At 42.3% G+C, this 17,022-nt stretch overlaps 1 protein-coding gene across 1 annotated transcript in view; it reads right to left on the reverse strand.

The window, feature by feature from the left end:
* Positions 1–1,733: 1,733 nt before the first annotated feature.
* HAL (histidine ammonia-lyase) overlaps positions 1,734–17,022 on the reverse strand; it is a 31,532-nt gene continuing 16,243 nt past the window's right edge. The window contains exons 17-20 of the mRNA XM_077111697.1: positions 13,329–13,463; positions 6,610–6,718; positions 6,447–6,516; positions 1,734–3,651 (exon numbers count right to left, since the gene is read on the reverse strand). Of these exons, the coding sequence (XP_076967812.1) occupies positions 3,511–3,651; positions 6,447–6,516; positions 6,610–6,718; positions 13,329–13,463 (455 nt within the window). The 3' untranslated portion in view covers positions 1,734–3,510. The remainder of the gene's footprint in view (positions 3,652–6,446; positions 6,517–6,609; positions 6,719–13,328; positions 13,464–17,022) is intronic.

Raw genomic sequence — 17,022 nt, forward strand, 5'->3', positions numbered from 1 at the left:
GTAAAAGTAAAACCAAGAAAAGCAATTTCATGGTGGAAGGTGGGGAAGGAGGATGCAATGCTCAGTTGTAAAGTTTGGGAAAGATTTTGACTTTGATGCTCCAAGGAGGGACTGTCAGGAAGTTTTCAGAAGAAATGGGATGTGTCTTCTTGGTAGAGGACTCAAGTGGGGAGCTAGGACTGCAAAATTAGATCGGGTCAAATGTCGGCGGGCTTTGAAGGGCAGACCCAGGAGTTTGAACTTCATTCTTAAGGCCAGGGTAAGCAGCTGCAAGTTTTTAAACAGCTTTGGACAAGGACAGCAGTGCTGGCTTAGAAAGATTTATCTGGTTTTAGTGCACTAATAGACAAATATTTGTTGTATGAATGAACTCTGGTAAGACACCTACAAAGTCGAACAGGTCCTTTGGTGAAGAGAGGTTTTCTTCACACAGGGTATGGAATGGACTAGGAGGGATCTGATGCTAGAAAGCTCTCTCAGGGGCACAGTAAGATTTGGGAATCCCGACTCTTTTTCCACATTGTGCTAGATCAATGTTTCTTTTCTCAATGGTTAAAAATGATTAACCCCAGGAGAAAACTTAATTTCTCACCAAGGAATCAGATTTCGTTCAGTAGGGTCAAGTTTTAGAGGGCCACAAACCACTGTAACATGTGGGATTTTTAGTCTCCCAGGAACCAAGTTTCTCCCCCATGGAGGTGACATCAACCCTCCCCCCCACCGATTCAGCTAAGAATTACACAAGACAACAGGACATGCTGATTCGGGAACACAAATTGGGGACTTGACATTTGACCTTGATTTCATTTTGAATTCTACTTATTCTTCTGTAAAATTAATCTTTAAAATTCTGGTTTTAAACTGGGTCCTGCCTTCAGAGAATTTACAATCTAATTAGGACAGTAAGCCTGACATTTAAGAGTGGAATGAATGAGAGAAAGTAGCTAAACATGGAAGTGTTTCAGGCAGGAATGACTTCTGACTTTGTAACCCAGCTTACTTTTCTCTCCGACTCCCACTATTCGATGCTCAGCTCAGTCACCTCTTCCAGGAGGCCTCCCTGATGAGCCAAACCTGCTGTGGTTGTTTTGTCTTCCTACAGGACACACAAGTGCCACAGGAATTACCACTGTATGTCCCCAAGCAGACAGGAAGACCTCGGCTACAGGACCACATGTCATATTTGATCACAGCACATAGCAGCTGTCACACATAGCCGCTGGGCTGGGCTGGATGCTGACGGCTGCAAGTATCAAAACTGATAAAGTTGACATAAAAATAAGGACACTTATTGGCTCCCTGGGCTGGTTAGTTTTGTGTGTCCACTGAGCTAGCTCAGTGCGCAGTATCCCATCAAACACAAACCCACGTGTGTGAAGGTGTGAAGGTGAAGACACTCTGTAGATATGGTGACATCAAACAGCAGAGACGTTAAGGAAAGGTGAGGCCCCTCAGTCCTGGGGGCTCTTCGTCCACTCAGATGAAAGGCCTGAAAAGCAAAACTGAGTCTCCCTGAGGAAAAAGAAATTCTGTTTTAAGACTGTAGTGTGAGCTCCTGCCTGAGAGTTTCCAGCCTGCCCAAGGATGTTGGACTTTCCAGCCCCAACTGCATGGATAGTTCCTTCAAATGGATCTCTTATTTATAAACTATATATGCAACCCAGGCCCCTTGCAGATCTGTGCACCCAGCAAAAGGTGCCCTTTGGTGCCCCTTGGCACCCCTCGGCACGCCTACCGCCTGAGCCCACGGACCGCCTCCACCTCTCGGGGCCCCTCCACAGGAATGGGGTGTGTACTGAGGCAACTGCACTTTCCAGAGACATTTTCTAAAAGTGTTAACATCTGTTGACTGACTCTTGGAGAACCTCAACGAACTGCGGTTAGAAGAGCCTTTTAAACTCTGTTCTAAAAATCTAAGAAGAGAAATCGCAAACTAAGACGATTGAGACTTGGTTTATTCCATAGGTACCTTGAACTTCTCTGCAAGGCAAGTGCAGTCAGTAACTAACAGCTGAACAGGGGCCTCGGGGCCAGTGTGGCAGCGCAGCCCAGGGACGGGGGCACCTCCTCCCTGCTCCCCCAAACAGGCGAGGGCAGCAGCCATCACACCGCGTTGTACTGACTCGATGGCAGCTTGGGGCTAAGAATGAAAGAACTTCATGTGCGTGTGTTTACGTTTTAGCAAAGCACAGCCTCGAGAACAGACTTCAGGTAAACAGGCTTCTCAGCACATCCTGTGCTGGCTGAATTGCTGCGGTCAGCGGTTTTATACCTGTCTCCACTTTGCCTGTGGACTTGTTGAGCCCGAAGCGTGAAAACCGCTCTTGTGCAACACCATGGCGGAGCAGGTTTGGCTGCAATCGGCGGGCAGGCGGCAGGCGCATCTGGGCTCTGCTTGACTGGCGGCAGCTTGGACAGCCGTGGCCTCCGGCTCCTGCCCCCGCGGCCCCTTGCATGCGCACGTGGACAGGTGCTGTCATAGCTCTTAGCCTCAGGAAGCCCAGAGGCCACCTGACCCATCCTTCGCCTGGACAGTTAAACTTCTGCCTCCCGGAAGGTCCTCTACCTTCTTCTTGGGGGGTGTGGGTGGGGAGAAAGGCCAGATTAGGTAACACATCCTAGGGCCCCATCAGACCTTTGTCAATGGGCTTTTATTTTACTGATGACCATTGCAGAGGGGGTGCTTCACTTCTGAGCAGCAGATTCCTCATCTGTGAAACAAGGAGGCTTCTTAGAGTTGTTCTAAGAATGTGAACAGAGGACTAAGGCATCGTAAGAAAGTGATAATTCTAACCTCAAACTCCAATGTAAGCATATGAGCCCTTTTTCTATATGTGTAGTGATATTTGACACATAGGAAATACACAGTTCAACAAGGGTCACTGCAATAACATTTTTATATTTCTTCCACACAAAATCTCATATTGGTTTTAACCACCCCGTGACTTAACTTTCACCCCATTGACTATTCTTTACTATAATTCAAGTAACAGAAGAAAGAGCAGCTTAAGGACAAATTATGACCTACAACTGTTATTCATGAAGGCCTATTAAGGAATATTTGTCACACCGTGGCATGCTACCATCACCCAAAGTAAGTGAACTAGTGGAGAACTCTGTCAAAGCAAATAAAAATAAGGTTCACAAAAGTTTAATTTTTTTTTTTTATTAAAAAACTCAATCTGCTACCAGATTTGAGTTCATCTAATGCTAAGGGTAGAAGACAGACCCAATGCAACTTGAGGTTACTTTTCTCACTGTCAAGAGACAGTGACTTGTTGATGCCATTAGAAATAAACACCTATAATCTGAAAACACTGGTATGTCCCAAGCTGTGTCTGACAAGAACACAGAACTGCAGACTGCAATTCTATTATCAGCTAACCAAAGTAGGTTTTAGGAGAACAGAATTTCATAATGGATTGATCTACCTAGGAAAGCTCTCAGGTCTCTCCCTCAGTCTAACATTGCTTTCTGTTAAACTGATCTGCACGTCGATGACAAAGCCCCTTAAAGTTCCTCGGACTCTGGGAATTTGGTGGGTTTCTTCTGTAGAGTTTCCAGTGAAAAGGCCGTGGGAGAACCAGGTCTTGATTCTGGAATATGCTCCATTCTGTATTTTTCAATATACGGTGAAGCAACTTGCCAAACCTGAGAAGCAAGGACAAAACAAAGTCAGAATGTAGACGATTCTGTTTTCACATGTCAGTAAACGTCAGCTTCATCAGAAGTCAACTTTATCTCTAACCAACTCGATCCATAGCAGCTATTTGCTGGCTTTTGTTCTCAGCCATTTGTCGCATGATCTGTGTCATTCCCTGCTTGGATTAACAGCTTTTAAGATACAAAGTCCAAAAACTTTTCTAAATTTACTTTGATGGTTTTCAGCTGCTTCCTCTTCCAAAGCACTGAAAACAAACAGATTGAAACCCAAAAACAAACCTAGAGAATTCAGTGTAGACAGAGTTAAGGAAGTTGCTCAAGAGTGTAACTGTGTTTTCTAAAGGCTGAGCCTTGAATAATAAAAGGCAGCTGATTGCCCCACTGCTCCACTTCCGGGCTAGGCTCGCTCATTCCGTGGACCCCAAAGTGAGGCCTGTGGGCCACAGCAGCAGCAAAACCTGGGACAAGTCTAAACCTCAGTGCCCCAACCCAGATTTACCGAATCAGGATCTGCATTTTAGAGGAGATTCACATGCAAACACATTACATTCATATGCACGGTTCAGTTTGAGAAGCACTGCTCAAACTTTCTCGTTTTCACCTCCACCCACCTAACTTATTCTTTTTTAAGTTCAAGATCTCAAATTTAAGGTCCTGTTTTTGATTTACAGCTGCTTTTAATCTGATGACTGCTGACAGCCAAGGGGCCTTTCCTATTCTTTTGTGTCACCTAAGAAAACCGCATTCCTTGAGTTGGGACTACACAACTGGTGCTGATGGTGGCAAGATGGTAGTGTATGATGTATTTAAGATCCTGCAAGACAGACTTCCAGTTAATAATTCTCTACCCAGACAAATTGTCCTTCAAAGGTAAAAAAGTTAGAATGGGCCAAGCTCAAATGCCCCTGAGGTGTGGGAGAAAAGATCAAAGTTGATGGTGGAGTTACACAGAGTATGTAGGGTTTAATAAATGAGTATGATTGCTGAATAAATATACTGATATTTCTTTTAGTCTCCAGTATCTTAGAGCAGCTAGCAGTAAAAACCTAAAATTGTAGCATTATGACCCACACCAAACTCTGAAACCTGTTCTACAACTAATTGTTGCAATGTGCTTTGAAATTATTTGCTTTTTTCTATATAGGTTATTTTTCACCAAAGAGAAAAAAAAAGTTGGTCGTGATGATAAATGTTTGGCTATATGATGATATTGTGAACCATTTCTTGTACACTTTGGATGATTACATTATATGTGCATATGTAATATGTGTGAATAAAAATAAAATAAAAAGTCATGACCATGAAAAAAAAAAAGAAAACCAAATTCTTTCAAAGACCGACCTCACAGGCACTGCTCTCCTAGCACCCAAGTTGGCAGGGAGCAAAGGGCTTTCCCTCCAACTGAGCAGGGCGGTCTTGGAAATGACAGCTATGAAGGTCAAAGGGAAAATCGCTCCCCAAGAGTACGGCAACTGTGCCAGGGGAGATAAAAGAATCCTAGGGAACAGTGATGCCCACAAATTACTGCAAAGGTTTAGAGAACTTTAAAAGTGTATTGAAAAGCTAAGGCAGCCTGCGGGGCATGTGCGCTTGCAGACACAGGACCTGCAGTTGGTGCGGCAGGGAAGGGAGCAGCTCTGAGACCGTGTCTCCCCCAGCACAGCAGCGGCAGGGACACAGCGAGCACAGACAGACTCATAGCCCTCTGAAGGAAAAGCCTGGGGATCTGTGTCAGTCCAGGTCTACGTAGCCTTTAGACCCGGTGATGGCAGTTGCAATAGCATCACCAGAAAGAGAAAATCCCCTTGAGTGAAAGAGGGCATTCCTGGGGCTGGGGGATTTATGTCCCTTTCATCTCATCTCCTCCCCGTGAATGAATGTCCCCAAACTCCATTTAAAGTCCATTTTAGCAAATGATGGTGATGGGAGCACAACATTGTGAATCTAATTAACAGCACTGAATTATATTTTAGAATGGGATTAAAAGGGGAAATTTTAGGTAACGTGTATGTTTCTAGAATAAAAATGTTAAAAGACAAACAGAACTGTATAACACAGTGAACCCTGTTGTAAATAATGGACAATAGTTAATAGTAAAATTATTAAAATGTTCTTTCATTAATCGTGACAAATGTATAACACTAATGCAAGGTATTGATAATAAGGTGGTCTATGGGAAACTGGTATTTTATGCGTGACTTTTCTGTAAAACTACAACTTCTCCAATTAAAAAAAAAAAGCAATGAAGTACTGATGCATGCTACACATGGGTGAGCCTTGAAGACAGTGTGCTGCCTAGATGACATGTCCAGAATAGGCAAATCCATAGAAACAAAGTAGGTTAATCATTTCCAGGGGCTGAGGCAGAGGGGGATGGGAAGTGACTGCCATGCTATGGGTATGCATGTTCTCTCGGGGGTGATGGAAGTGCTCTGAAAACAGACTGGTGGTTGCACAACTCTGTGAATATACTAAAAAAACATTGAACTGTACACTTTAAAAGAATATATTTTATGGTATGTAAATAATATTTCAATAAAGCTGTTATTGTAAAAATCCATTTTAGTTTCTAATCCTTAGATTGTCAATGTTTGGGTGCAACCTGGGCACTTAAGCCTTTATCAAATGGATTCTTAGGGGCCTTACAAGTTGCTTAAGTTCTTTCCAAGGTAAAAATGGGAAACAAAAAATAAGACAAGGTTTCCCTATACCCCCTCCCCAGTCCCACTTGGCTTTCCCATCACAGCCCTAAAACTGTGACATAAGCCAAGGGGCCAGCTTGCCTTCTGCTCCACCAGCAGCCTGTGTGCTGCCTCGATGTCAGGGGCCATGAAGCGGTCTTTAATCCAGGGCCTGGAAGAAAGCACATGGACCCGTTAGCCAAACACTGACCATGTCCAGGGTCCACAGTTCTTCAACAGTGTGATTTCCAGAGATTGACTTTACCTTACAACAGAGCGCACCAGGTCACAGACCTTCTCCAGTGGAGTGGTTGTTTTCAGGGGGCGTAGAAACTCTATGCCCTGACAGGCTGCCAAGAGCTCAATGGCCAGCACTAAAATGAGAAACGAGAAGGGGATGGCTGATTAAAGATGACCTACTTGCTTGAGAAACATACATGATGCTCAAATTAACAGCCATCACCAGCCAACTAACAGATGGTTGGTTCTTGGGCTGTTGGCAGATGAAGTTGCCTTGGAATTTGCTTATCATTCTAAACCTGCCTTGGTTGCATATTTTTCTTATATGGCTTGAACAGTGTCTTCCCCAAATTCATGTCCACTGAGAACCTCAGAAAGCGACCTTACTTAGAAATAGGGTCTTTGCAGATATTAGTTTCAGATCTCAAGATGAAGTCACCCCAGATGTAGGGTGGGTCCTACATTCAATGACTGGGGTCCTTATAAGAAGAGAGAGCACAGAGAGACACACATGGGGAAGGAGGCCATGTGAAGATGCAGTCAGAGATTGCAATGAGGCAGCTACAAGCCAAGGAACATTAAGCATGCCAGGAGCCACCAGAAGCTTGGAAGAAGCAAGGAAGGATTCTCTCCCAGATCATCCAGAGGCAGCACAGCCCAGCCAATTCCCTGATTTGGGGCTTCTAGTGTCCAGAACTAAGGAAAATGGTGAGAAGGAGACAACTAAGACAATTACCAGTATAGATTACCAGATACCCAAATCCATCTGAGTGGCTGCCCACAGTCCGCACCACTGGAATCCGTTGTTTCTCCCATTCACATCCTCTAGCCCAGAGACCAGGTGTGTGCCATGCGGTTAGGAGAGGAAGACAGAAAGCCCACCCAGTACTGACGCCGAGACTCTACTCCACTCAGCAAGTGTGTGCACTTAAACAAGACACTTTATTTCCCGTGGTTTCTATTTCCTGTGAGGTGAGGAGACTGGACTAGAAGATGTGAAATTCCTTTTCTGGTCCAGTCTGTATCTTCATTCTCTCCTATTGTGGTCTGTCTATACTTACCAGAGTTTGTAATGTGCTTCTAAATTTAAGGATAAAGAAGTCAAGTGTTTTTAATACTCTGTTTAGATTAGCCCCTTAAATGGTGTGGTCAACTTTAAGCTTTTAACCTATTTTCTTGGCAAATAATGGAATCCACAGTGGTTCAATTATAAATTATATTTTGATTAAAAAAAAACAACTCTTTGTGACCTGGGCTGTAGTCCAATATAGAGAAATTTAGATTTCACAAAGTTCAAGGATTACTTCAAGGTATGACACATTTAATAAGATTCCTTAGATAAGAAAGACAGTATGGAGATTGTTCTGCTGAGAAACTTGAGTTTGGCAAGATACTAATTCCTAGAATTTTGGCTTTAGTGGACTTGCGTGCCTTTACTTTGAAAGCTGAAATGAACAGTATATAATTGGACCCAAGGAAAGCCACTGGCTCATCCACTGTGTTCTTCGAAGAGCTACATGTCAAGTATTACAGGTCAAAGGGAAGGGCAAGGCTAAAAGAAACTGAAATTTACACAAAGGTAGAAATATGAAACTTGTTACCATCCTGATTGAAGAAACTGAGTAGGGGAGATGACGGGGAGAAAAAATATTTTTGGTCTAAAGGTACCTAAATAAATCCTGATTTATTGCCAAATCATGGTTCTTATTATATAGCCTTCCACTTCATGAGTATTACAAAGTTATGCCTCAAATAGCATACTCTAAGCTAACAGAGATTTCAGTATGGAATAACTTCCTCAAACCCACATATACAACAATCCTGCAAATGGAAGTCTGAGAAGCCACAAGGATGCTGGTTCATTTTTTTTTTTTTTTTGTAACCAATATGGCGGCATAGAGGAACGCTTATGTTAGCAGACCTGGTAAATGGTAGAGGCAGGGATTGAATCCCAGCCTCTACCATTTACTAACTGTGCTATCTTGAACACAAAATTCAACTTTCTGATCTGCAAAACAGGATAACAGTACATACCTTTTAGGATTATCGTGCGGATTAAATGAGCTAAAGGGTGGAATACACATAGTAAATGTTCAATTGTGTTAGTGATTTGAAAAAAGAAGAGCGATCTGGTGGACAACACCAAAGACGGAAAACTCTGGGAAGTAAATGTATGCAACGTCAAACGTGAAACATGAGGGAAATGTGAAGTTGCCATCTCTGCAACATTTTACTAAATACTCTTTGTTGCTATATTTACAACCATCTTGTTGCAGCTGGATATTTTTCCATATGGTTCTCACTTATTTCTAAATAAGTTGATCTCCTCTCGCTTCCAAAAAAATAAAAAACAAGACCAAAAAACCCAGCAACAATACTGAAGCTACCCTGAGAATCATGGAAACACCTTCCAGTTTTGTGTGACAATCATCCTGACCTTAACAGAGTAAAATTCATAGGAACAAAAAACTATCCTAAGCAAACAAATAATAGCTCCACTTAGATACACTGCAGGATGTTTTTAAAGTTTTGAAAGTTGACACTACTCATTTTGTTGACATTTGAGGCTGATATATACTTGTGTTCCTTTCACTAAGCAAAGACAGCTTCTCTTGACCTTGCATCCCCCCATCCTCTCCTGAGCTTGCAGTTTCCCTCGCATTTCTAGACCTTTGCCACCCTGAGTACTTTAAGCTGCTCCTTAAAGCAACTTAAGCTACTTCCTCCTTCTTCCCATAGGCTTCTACGTTTCAATTCCTTTCTTCTTCTTCTTTTTACCTGAAAGCAACTGTCTCACAAGTTTCTGTTCCTCATATTCTTCTCTCCCACTCACCATGAGCAGCCCCTCCACAGAGAAGGCTGACCTTCAGCATTTGTCTCACATCCTTCCTGAGTCCCGGCACCTGTACTTGGAGGGCCTGTATCTATCTCCCTTTCAGCGCATCCCCAAACAATTTATTTTGTGTGCCCCCCACTTCCCTTCCTTGAAAAACAAACACTCCCCACCCCCCACACTATATTAACTGGTCCTATTTGATGTTCAGTTCTCAACCCTGAATACTTCTTCATTGGTGATGCCTCTTCTGATCTGTTCAGGCTATATACTCCTAGAACTCCGTCCTTCACTTACAATTTTTTAAGGGCTACAAAGTGTCGCTAAGTTGTTCTCCAATGCTCCCCTCTCTGGCTGGCCTCTTATTTCCATGAGAGGAGAGACCAAGAATATCCTGTCACTGTTTAATCCATGGTGCTCAGGTGGTAGAGACCATGCCACCCAACCAGGGAGGTGGAATTACTCTCCACCCTGGCAGTAATTAATGACACAACGACAAATTGCTAGGTACAAATTGCTAGGTATAAACCGGTACTTATACTTTATATCTAGCTCGGCTAGATGCAGAAGTATTTGTTTAGTATCTATAACTAAAGCAAAGTGTTAAGCAGCAATGAACATGCTTGAAATATAAGGAGCAAATTCATTTGTTTGTGTGCTAACTTCACCTCGCTGATATAAACAGACCCATTCCTCTCAGATGGGCTGTCTTCATAACTTAAATTGATAGTGCCAACTTTATTGTTATGCAAAATTTTGAACACCAAGCCTGTGCCCCGTGCTATTCAAGGACATCTATGGATGTGAATAAGACAGCAAGATACCTGCCCTCATGGAGCATACAATCTTCTAGGAAAGACAGACACGCTTCAGCAGGTCAGGACTATGAAGCATTATTAGTAAACAGCAACAGCAACAGCAACTTAAAAGAATGGTGGGGACTGGAGTAGGCAGGGAAGGCATCTGAGATGGAATCTGGGCTGCTCCCTTGGTGGAACGAGGAACCGAACGCTTGAAATCCTTGGGTAACAGAGCTGCAGGCAGAAGAACCAGAAAGAAGACAGGTGTTGCAGTAGGGTGTGTTGGCATTACAAAAACACTACTGTTCCAGGGTAGAGAATGGGATGGAGGGAGGCGGGAGTGAGAAGCCCAGGTCAGATCATGCAGGGCCTTGTGGGCTATTGGAAAGGAGGTGGATTTTGTTTTAGGCAACAGGAAGCAACTGGCAAATTTTCAGCAATGTATGGTGTAGTCTAAATTATGTTTTAAAATGTTCCTTCTGGTTATTGTATGCAGTGACCACAGAAGAAGAGAAGTGAAAACAGAGTCCAATCAGAGGGAAAGGAGAGAGGTTTGATTCTGGTGTCCTTTGAAGGCAGGGCTGATTTGCTGATGGATGTGATATAAGATATGAGGATAGATAAGGGCAAGCCTTATGTTTCTAGCTAGAGCTTTGTGTTCAATTGGGGAACCCATACTAAAAGCAAACACTAAGAATAACACTGTGGTAGACAGATGATTAACAACTGTCGGCAAGAATGTAGAGAAATTGGAATCCTCAGACAATGCTGGCGGGAATGTAAAATAGTGCAGTCACTTTCAGAAAACAGTCTTACAGTTCCTCAAAAAATTGAACATAAAGTTACCATCTGACATAGCAATTCCACTCTAGGAATAGTCCAGGTGAAGCAGGATAGAATGGGACAACTGCAGGTCCCTGGTTTCCTATCTAGCTCTAAAACAGTTAACAGCAATTATAAATCCCTGGTTTCCTATGCACCTCTAAAAAAAGTTAATGGACAATCGCAAGTCCCTTGTTTCTTATCTAGCCCCAAAAGAAGTGATGCAAACTGTAAACTTCAGCTGCAAACATCATGGGACAAAAATGTCCCTTAAAGCCCCCAAACCTCCCCAAACCATCAAAAACAAAGTTTGGATATGTGACAGGCTGGCCACAAGCATCAGTAGTTATCTCTTCCTGAAACAACGCTAGCCCTGTAAGCACCTGGTCAATACAGACCAAATAAGCCTCTAGTGTTCAAAGGTTACTATGGAAACCTGCCACAAGCAAAAACCTTCCCATAAAGCAAGCTAACCCACTCCCACTCAGGGTGTGCCCTCCCTTGGGCATGTCCATGTTAACCTCTTTAACGTGTACTCTCCTGTTATCTTCAGAAACTTTACTACTTATTCCTAATAGCCCTCTCATTTGTCTAAATTCTTTTAGTGGCAGGGTCCCCGAACCTGGAACAGGGCTCAGCATTGCCAGCAGGGCACAGGTTACAAAAGAGAAATGAAACATATGTCCACACACAAACCTTTACACAAATGTTCACAGCAGCATTCGTCATAATAGCCAAAACATGAAAATAACCCAAATGTTCATCAACTGGTTATTGGATAAACAAAAGGTGGTATACCTATACTATGGAATATTATTCAGTATAAAAAGGAGCAAAGTATTAATATACGCTACAACATGGATGAACCTTGAAAACATTATGATAAGAGAAAGAAGCCAGACACACACACACACACACACACACACACAAATACCACATATTATGTGATTCTATTTATATGAAATGTCCAGAATAGGCCAATCTATAGAAACAGAAAGTAGACTGGGGGTTGCCTAGGCCTGGGGGGAGAAATGGGGGAGTTTGGGGTAAGACAGCTAAAAGATACAGCATTTCATTTGGGTGGTGATGAAATGTTCTAAAATTAATGATTTGCACAACTCCGTGAAAATACTAAAATCACATACTTTGAATGTGTGAATCATACACTTTAAACGTGCAAATTGTTGATATATGAACTACATTTCAATAAAGCTGTTACCAACAAAATTTTAAAAGACGATACTGAGTCAAGAATGCAGATAACTGGATTGTAAACCAATATATGTGGATGTGCTGGCCCAGGTCTCCTCAACTCCCTCACATTTGTCTTAAAATTGATATTTCTTTGTCAGCCAGCCACCCTAGGGCTATTGCATAGATGCAGGGACTGAGAGAGCAATGCCTAAACAAAGGTCATTCCCCTTATTTATTTAAAAAACAAAAAAATAAAGCAATTAACAGAGGGAGTGGCTGGAGAGCTTCACCTAACACAGCATCACCTATGAGTGTCTTTATCAAAAAGCCTGTTCCTAAATTTTATCTATTCTTTAGAGCCAACTTTAACTTACAGAAAATGCACAGGACAAAGAATAACTTAAAAGTGATACCACAAGGAAGTAAACAAGTAAATTCAGAACGCCAGTCATTGTACAGGAAAATGCACTGGTTTTCACCTAGCTGACGGTACGAAGTTAAAAAAGGGAGAGTGGACCCTTTTAGATTAGAATAAAGTTAAAACTATAACATCCAAAGATAAAATGCAGGCCTTGTACCCCTATTTGAACAAATCTACTATAAAGATTACGTATCTGGGAAAATTCAGATATGTAATTGGTGGTGATACCAAGACTTGTCGATTTTTGTTGGACATGAGAATAGCATCATTATGATATGAAAACCTTCATACTTGAGAAATACATAAAGAAGTATACAGGAATAAATAATATGATGGAAATGTGATTAGAAAGAACTCGGAAAAAGTGAGAGGGAAAAAGAAAAAAATGAAGCAAATGTGCTGTTGAATCAGAGTGAAGTGTGCGTGAAGGTTCTCATATATAATTTTTAAGAAGAAAGCCAGCCAATGAAAAGGCTTAGCTCTGCATAGCTCAGTGGCTCTTAATCTCAGCACGCATCAGAATCATCTGGCAGGCTTGTTCAAACACTGGTTGCTCTTCTCTCCCCCTACTGTTTCTGATCTGGGATGGGGCCTGAGAACCTGCATTTCTAGCAAGGTCCCAGGTGATGCTGAGCCGCCCCGGCACCGTGGTCCGTCTCAGGGCCTGGCATTACCTTGTTCAGTGTGCTCGATGACCCGCAGAGCCTTCCTTGCTGCCCAGCCTCCCATGGAGACGTGGTCCTCCGTGGCAGCGCTGGTGGACAGGGAGTCCACACTCGACGGGTGGCACAGAGCCTTATTCTCCGAAACTGCAAGAAGCCAGCGCAAGTTAAAAATACTGATTGTAATGGGATAAACTCGAAATTACACATGGCTCCCCCAAAGTGCTCCTGCCCAAGAGTTCTGGTCATTAGCTAAGCACTGCATGGTAACAAGCCACTATGTCACGAGCAAGCAGGTAGATGCCTTTCCTAAAGTAACAAGGAATCTAAAGTCACAGTGGTTCCCAGATAAGACCAGGGTAAGGCCAACTTGAAAACACTGGAAGCGTTAAGCAACCCAGGGAGACTAGGGGAAAAAAAGTCATGTCAGCCATTTCTAGGTCCTCAAGGACAAGGTGACTGGTTGTATCAACAGAGGAAGTGCAATTAGAATGCAGGTGTGGCATTCAGGGAATGTGGCGGCCCCACAGATCTTGGGCTAGAAGATTTAACAGTTGAGACTGTGCAACGAGATCACAGGTGTATGTTCCTCTTAAGCAAGGGCTCAGTGACTACCAGAGAGAGCTGCCTTCGGGAGGAGATGCCTCCTAAACTCTTTTGTGCATATGAATCACTTGGGGCTCTTGTAAAATTGTTGGTACCAGTTTTGGGGTGGGGCCTCAGATTCTGTTTTTCTAACACACTCCCAGGTGATGTCCCTATTGTTGGTCTGTGGACCAAACTTTACATAGCAAGGACCTAGATTACAAAGTTCCTTCTCCCCAGTTTCAGAAGATAGGAAATTTTGAACTCAAGTGAGACGTTCTCCTCTTTCTTTGACCTTGAGAGTAGCTCTGAGTGAAACTTCCAATCGGTTTCTTTGCTACAAGGGAGCCTCTTTTGAGATGATCTAGCTATAAATAAGGGTGATCAATCCATCCCAGTTTGCACAGGACATTCCAGCTTTTAGTACTGGAAGTCCCCATGTCTTGTGGGTCTAAACTGAGAGCCACATAGATAAGCAAGGGGGTAGTGAGGCTTGTTCAGAAAGATAACTTACAGGATAAGTGACCAAAAATGAGAAAATGCCAGTGTCATTATAATGAAAACAAGCTAAGCAACTTCAGTAGGCAGCTTGGGAAGCTAAGCACATTCAAATGACCTACCACCAGGTTAATGCACGATGTCTCTACCTTTCAAAGAGGTATTTTAATCAGCAAGTAAGTAAGCACATCGAAGACATCGGGTTCAGAAGAAAAGATGAATTCAGGGCCTCTTCATTGTGTTGAGTTTTAGTGAAAGGCTTATGAGAGGAACGGATTATGAGTCATGCTATTTACAGCAACTGTGGCTTACCATGTGTCAAACACAAGTTTAAGGCTTTACAGGAGCTAATTCATGTAATCCTCATAATAGCCTCATTAGATAAGTAGCCCCGTTTTACAGAGGAGAAAGCTGATTGGCAGGATAAGAGACTCGCTCACTAACACACCACAAATATGCGGATTTGGATCCAGCATCATTACCCCTCCCCACAACATCAGCCCATCTCTCTAGGGGTAGAGCTGCCATGCAAAATACAGGATGTGCACTTAAACTTGGATTTCAGACAAATAACAAATCATTTTTTGGTACAAGTATGTTCCAACAAGTTCAAATTTAATGGGCTTCCTGCAGCTTTAATTGCTAAATCTAGCAAACCTATTTTGGGATTAAGTACTGGTTAAGATGAGATCCTCCTTACTTGACTGAAGTGAGAACACAGATTCAGGAATCAAAATGCCTGGGTTTGAATTCGATCTAACCCTCACTAGCTATGCAATATTGGATCAGTCAATTAACTTCTCAGATATTCAGGTATTCATCTGTAAAACAGAGATGATAATAATGGCATCTATTTCATGGTGTGGTGGTGAAGATTAAGCAAGTGACTGTAAGTGAAGCCTTTAACACTTACTTTGTGCCAGGTGCTCTTATCATGAGTCATTTACCTGTCCCTTACAATCTTGCAAAATCAGCTATATTGGCTTCTGGATGACAAAGACGGTAGTGTAAGATATCCCAGAATATTCCACAGAATCTTTGGACAACTACCAAAAACTAGTATCTTCCTCAGAATTCCAGAAAACAGGTAAAGGGTTGCAGTAACTGGGTGAGTGCCAAATCAATAAAATGCAGCTTTCAAAACAGTAGAAGAAATTCATCTCACCTTTATGGGCCCTTCCAATAAACCCTCCCTGGCATGGTGTGGTGCCAGCCTGTGCCCCTTTGAGGGTCACTGGCCCTGTCCTGGAGGAGGCAGAATAACCCCTATGCACATACTTCAGGGTCAGCATGTAGATACCAATCTATTGGGTGGCAGCCTGAAAGACTGAAACAGGAAATTCATCACAGGTTCACCCTCCTAGAACTTGCTATGCAGGCAGAAGCAGCTTGGTGACGACTAATGCTTTGCAAGAAACAATAAACTCTAAGTGGCCTAGAGCAAATGACTTATGTGCTTTAACTCATACAACAGAGGACCTGAAAGGTCTTATTCATAGGGAGTTGAGAGGGCACTGCAGGACAAGAAGCAGGCTCAGAAAAGACAGACAGGATACAGCACTTCACATTTGCCTTGGGCTGATCTTAATAGGAGGGCTAACAACTGAAGGAGAGCACCAGAAAGCACAGCCGATTTGCAGACTGTGAAAGGTTTTTTTTTTGCTTAGTTTGTTTGTTTTGGTTAGCTCCTGGCATTCAAGGAAACCTCTCTCATCACTATCTGAATACAAACTTAAGGAATAGACATCTCAGGGACTAAATCCAAGAGTAAACGCTTTAAAATATTAAATATAAATTGTGCGAACAAAAGATTGCAAGACAAACAAAGAAAGAGGAAAGGATGGCCCATCCAAAGGAACAAGATAAAAGTGCAGAAATCATTAGTGAAGAAGACCAGACTTTAAAAAATAGTACTTGATGGGCACAAAGGATATGAAGGAAAACACAGAAAAAGAATTAAAGAATATCAGGAAAACAGTGAATGAACAATATGGGAATCTCAACAAAGGGACAGATGTTCTAAAAACCTGGTTAAGATTTGTGGACTGCCTTGAATGTGCATATTCATGTCTTCAATTAAATTTGGAATTTTTTCTGCTATTATTTCTTTGAATATTCCTTCAGCCCCTTTCACTCTTTCGTCTCCTTCTGGGATTCTAATAAAGTGTATCTTGGTACACCTGATGGTTTTCTACAGTTCTCTTAAACTCTGTTCACTTACAAATTTTTTTTTTCATTCTGCTCATCAGCTTCAATCATTTCGATTGTCTTGTCTTTGAGTTCACCAAAAACTAATTCTTTCTTCTGCCAACTCCAATCTGCTCCTGAAACTCTCTAGCAAATTTGTCATTTCAGTTATCATGTTCTTCAACTCAGGTATTTTAAAAAATGAAGGCAAGATTAAGACATTCCCAAATAAACAAAAGCTGAGGGAGCTCATCACCACTAGACTTGCCCTATATGTAATGGTAAAGGGAGTTCTTCAGGCTGAAAGAAAAGGACACTAGTCTTTGTTTCAAAGTGGCATAAAGAAATAAGAAGTAACCATTGTGTAATTAAAAATGCCAGTATTACTGTATTGTATTTTTTGGTATGTAACTCCTTCTTACATCTTACAGGCTGT

Source organism: Tamandua tetradactyla, chromosome 7 (assembly GCF_023851605.1).
Source record: "Tamandua tetradactyla isolate mTamTet1 chromosome 7, mTamTet1.pri, whole genome shotgun sequence".
Classification (NCBI taxonomy): Eukaryota; Metazoa; Chordata; class Mammalia; order Pilosa; family Myrmecophagidae; genus Tamandua; species Tamandua tetradactyla.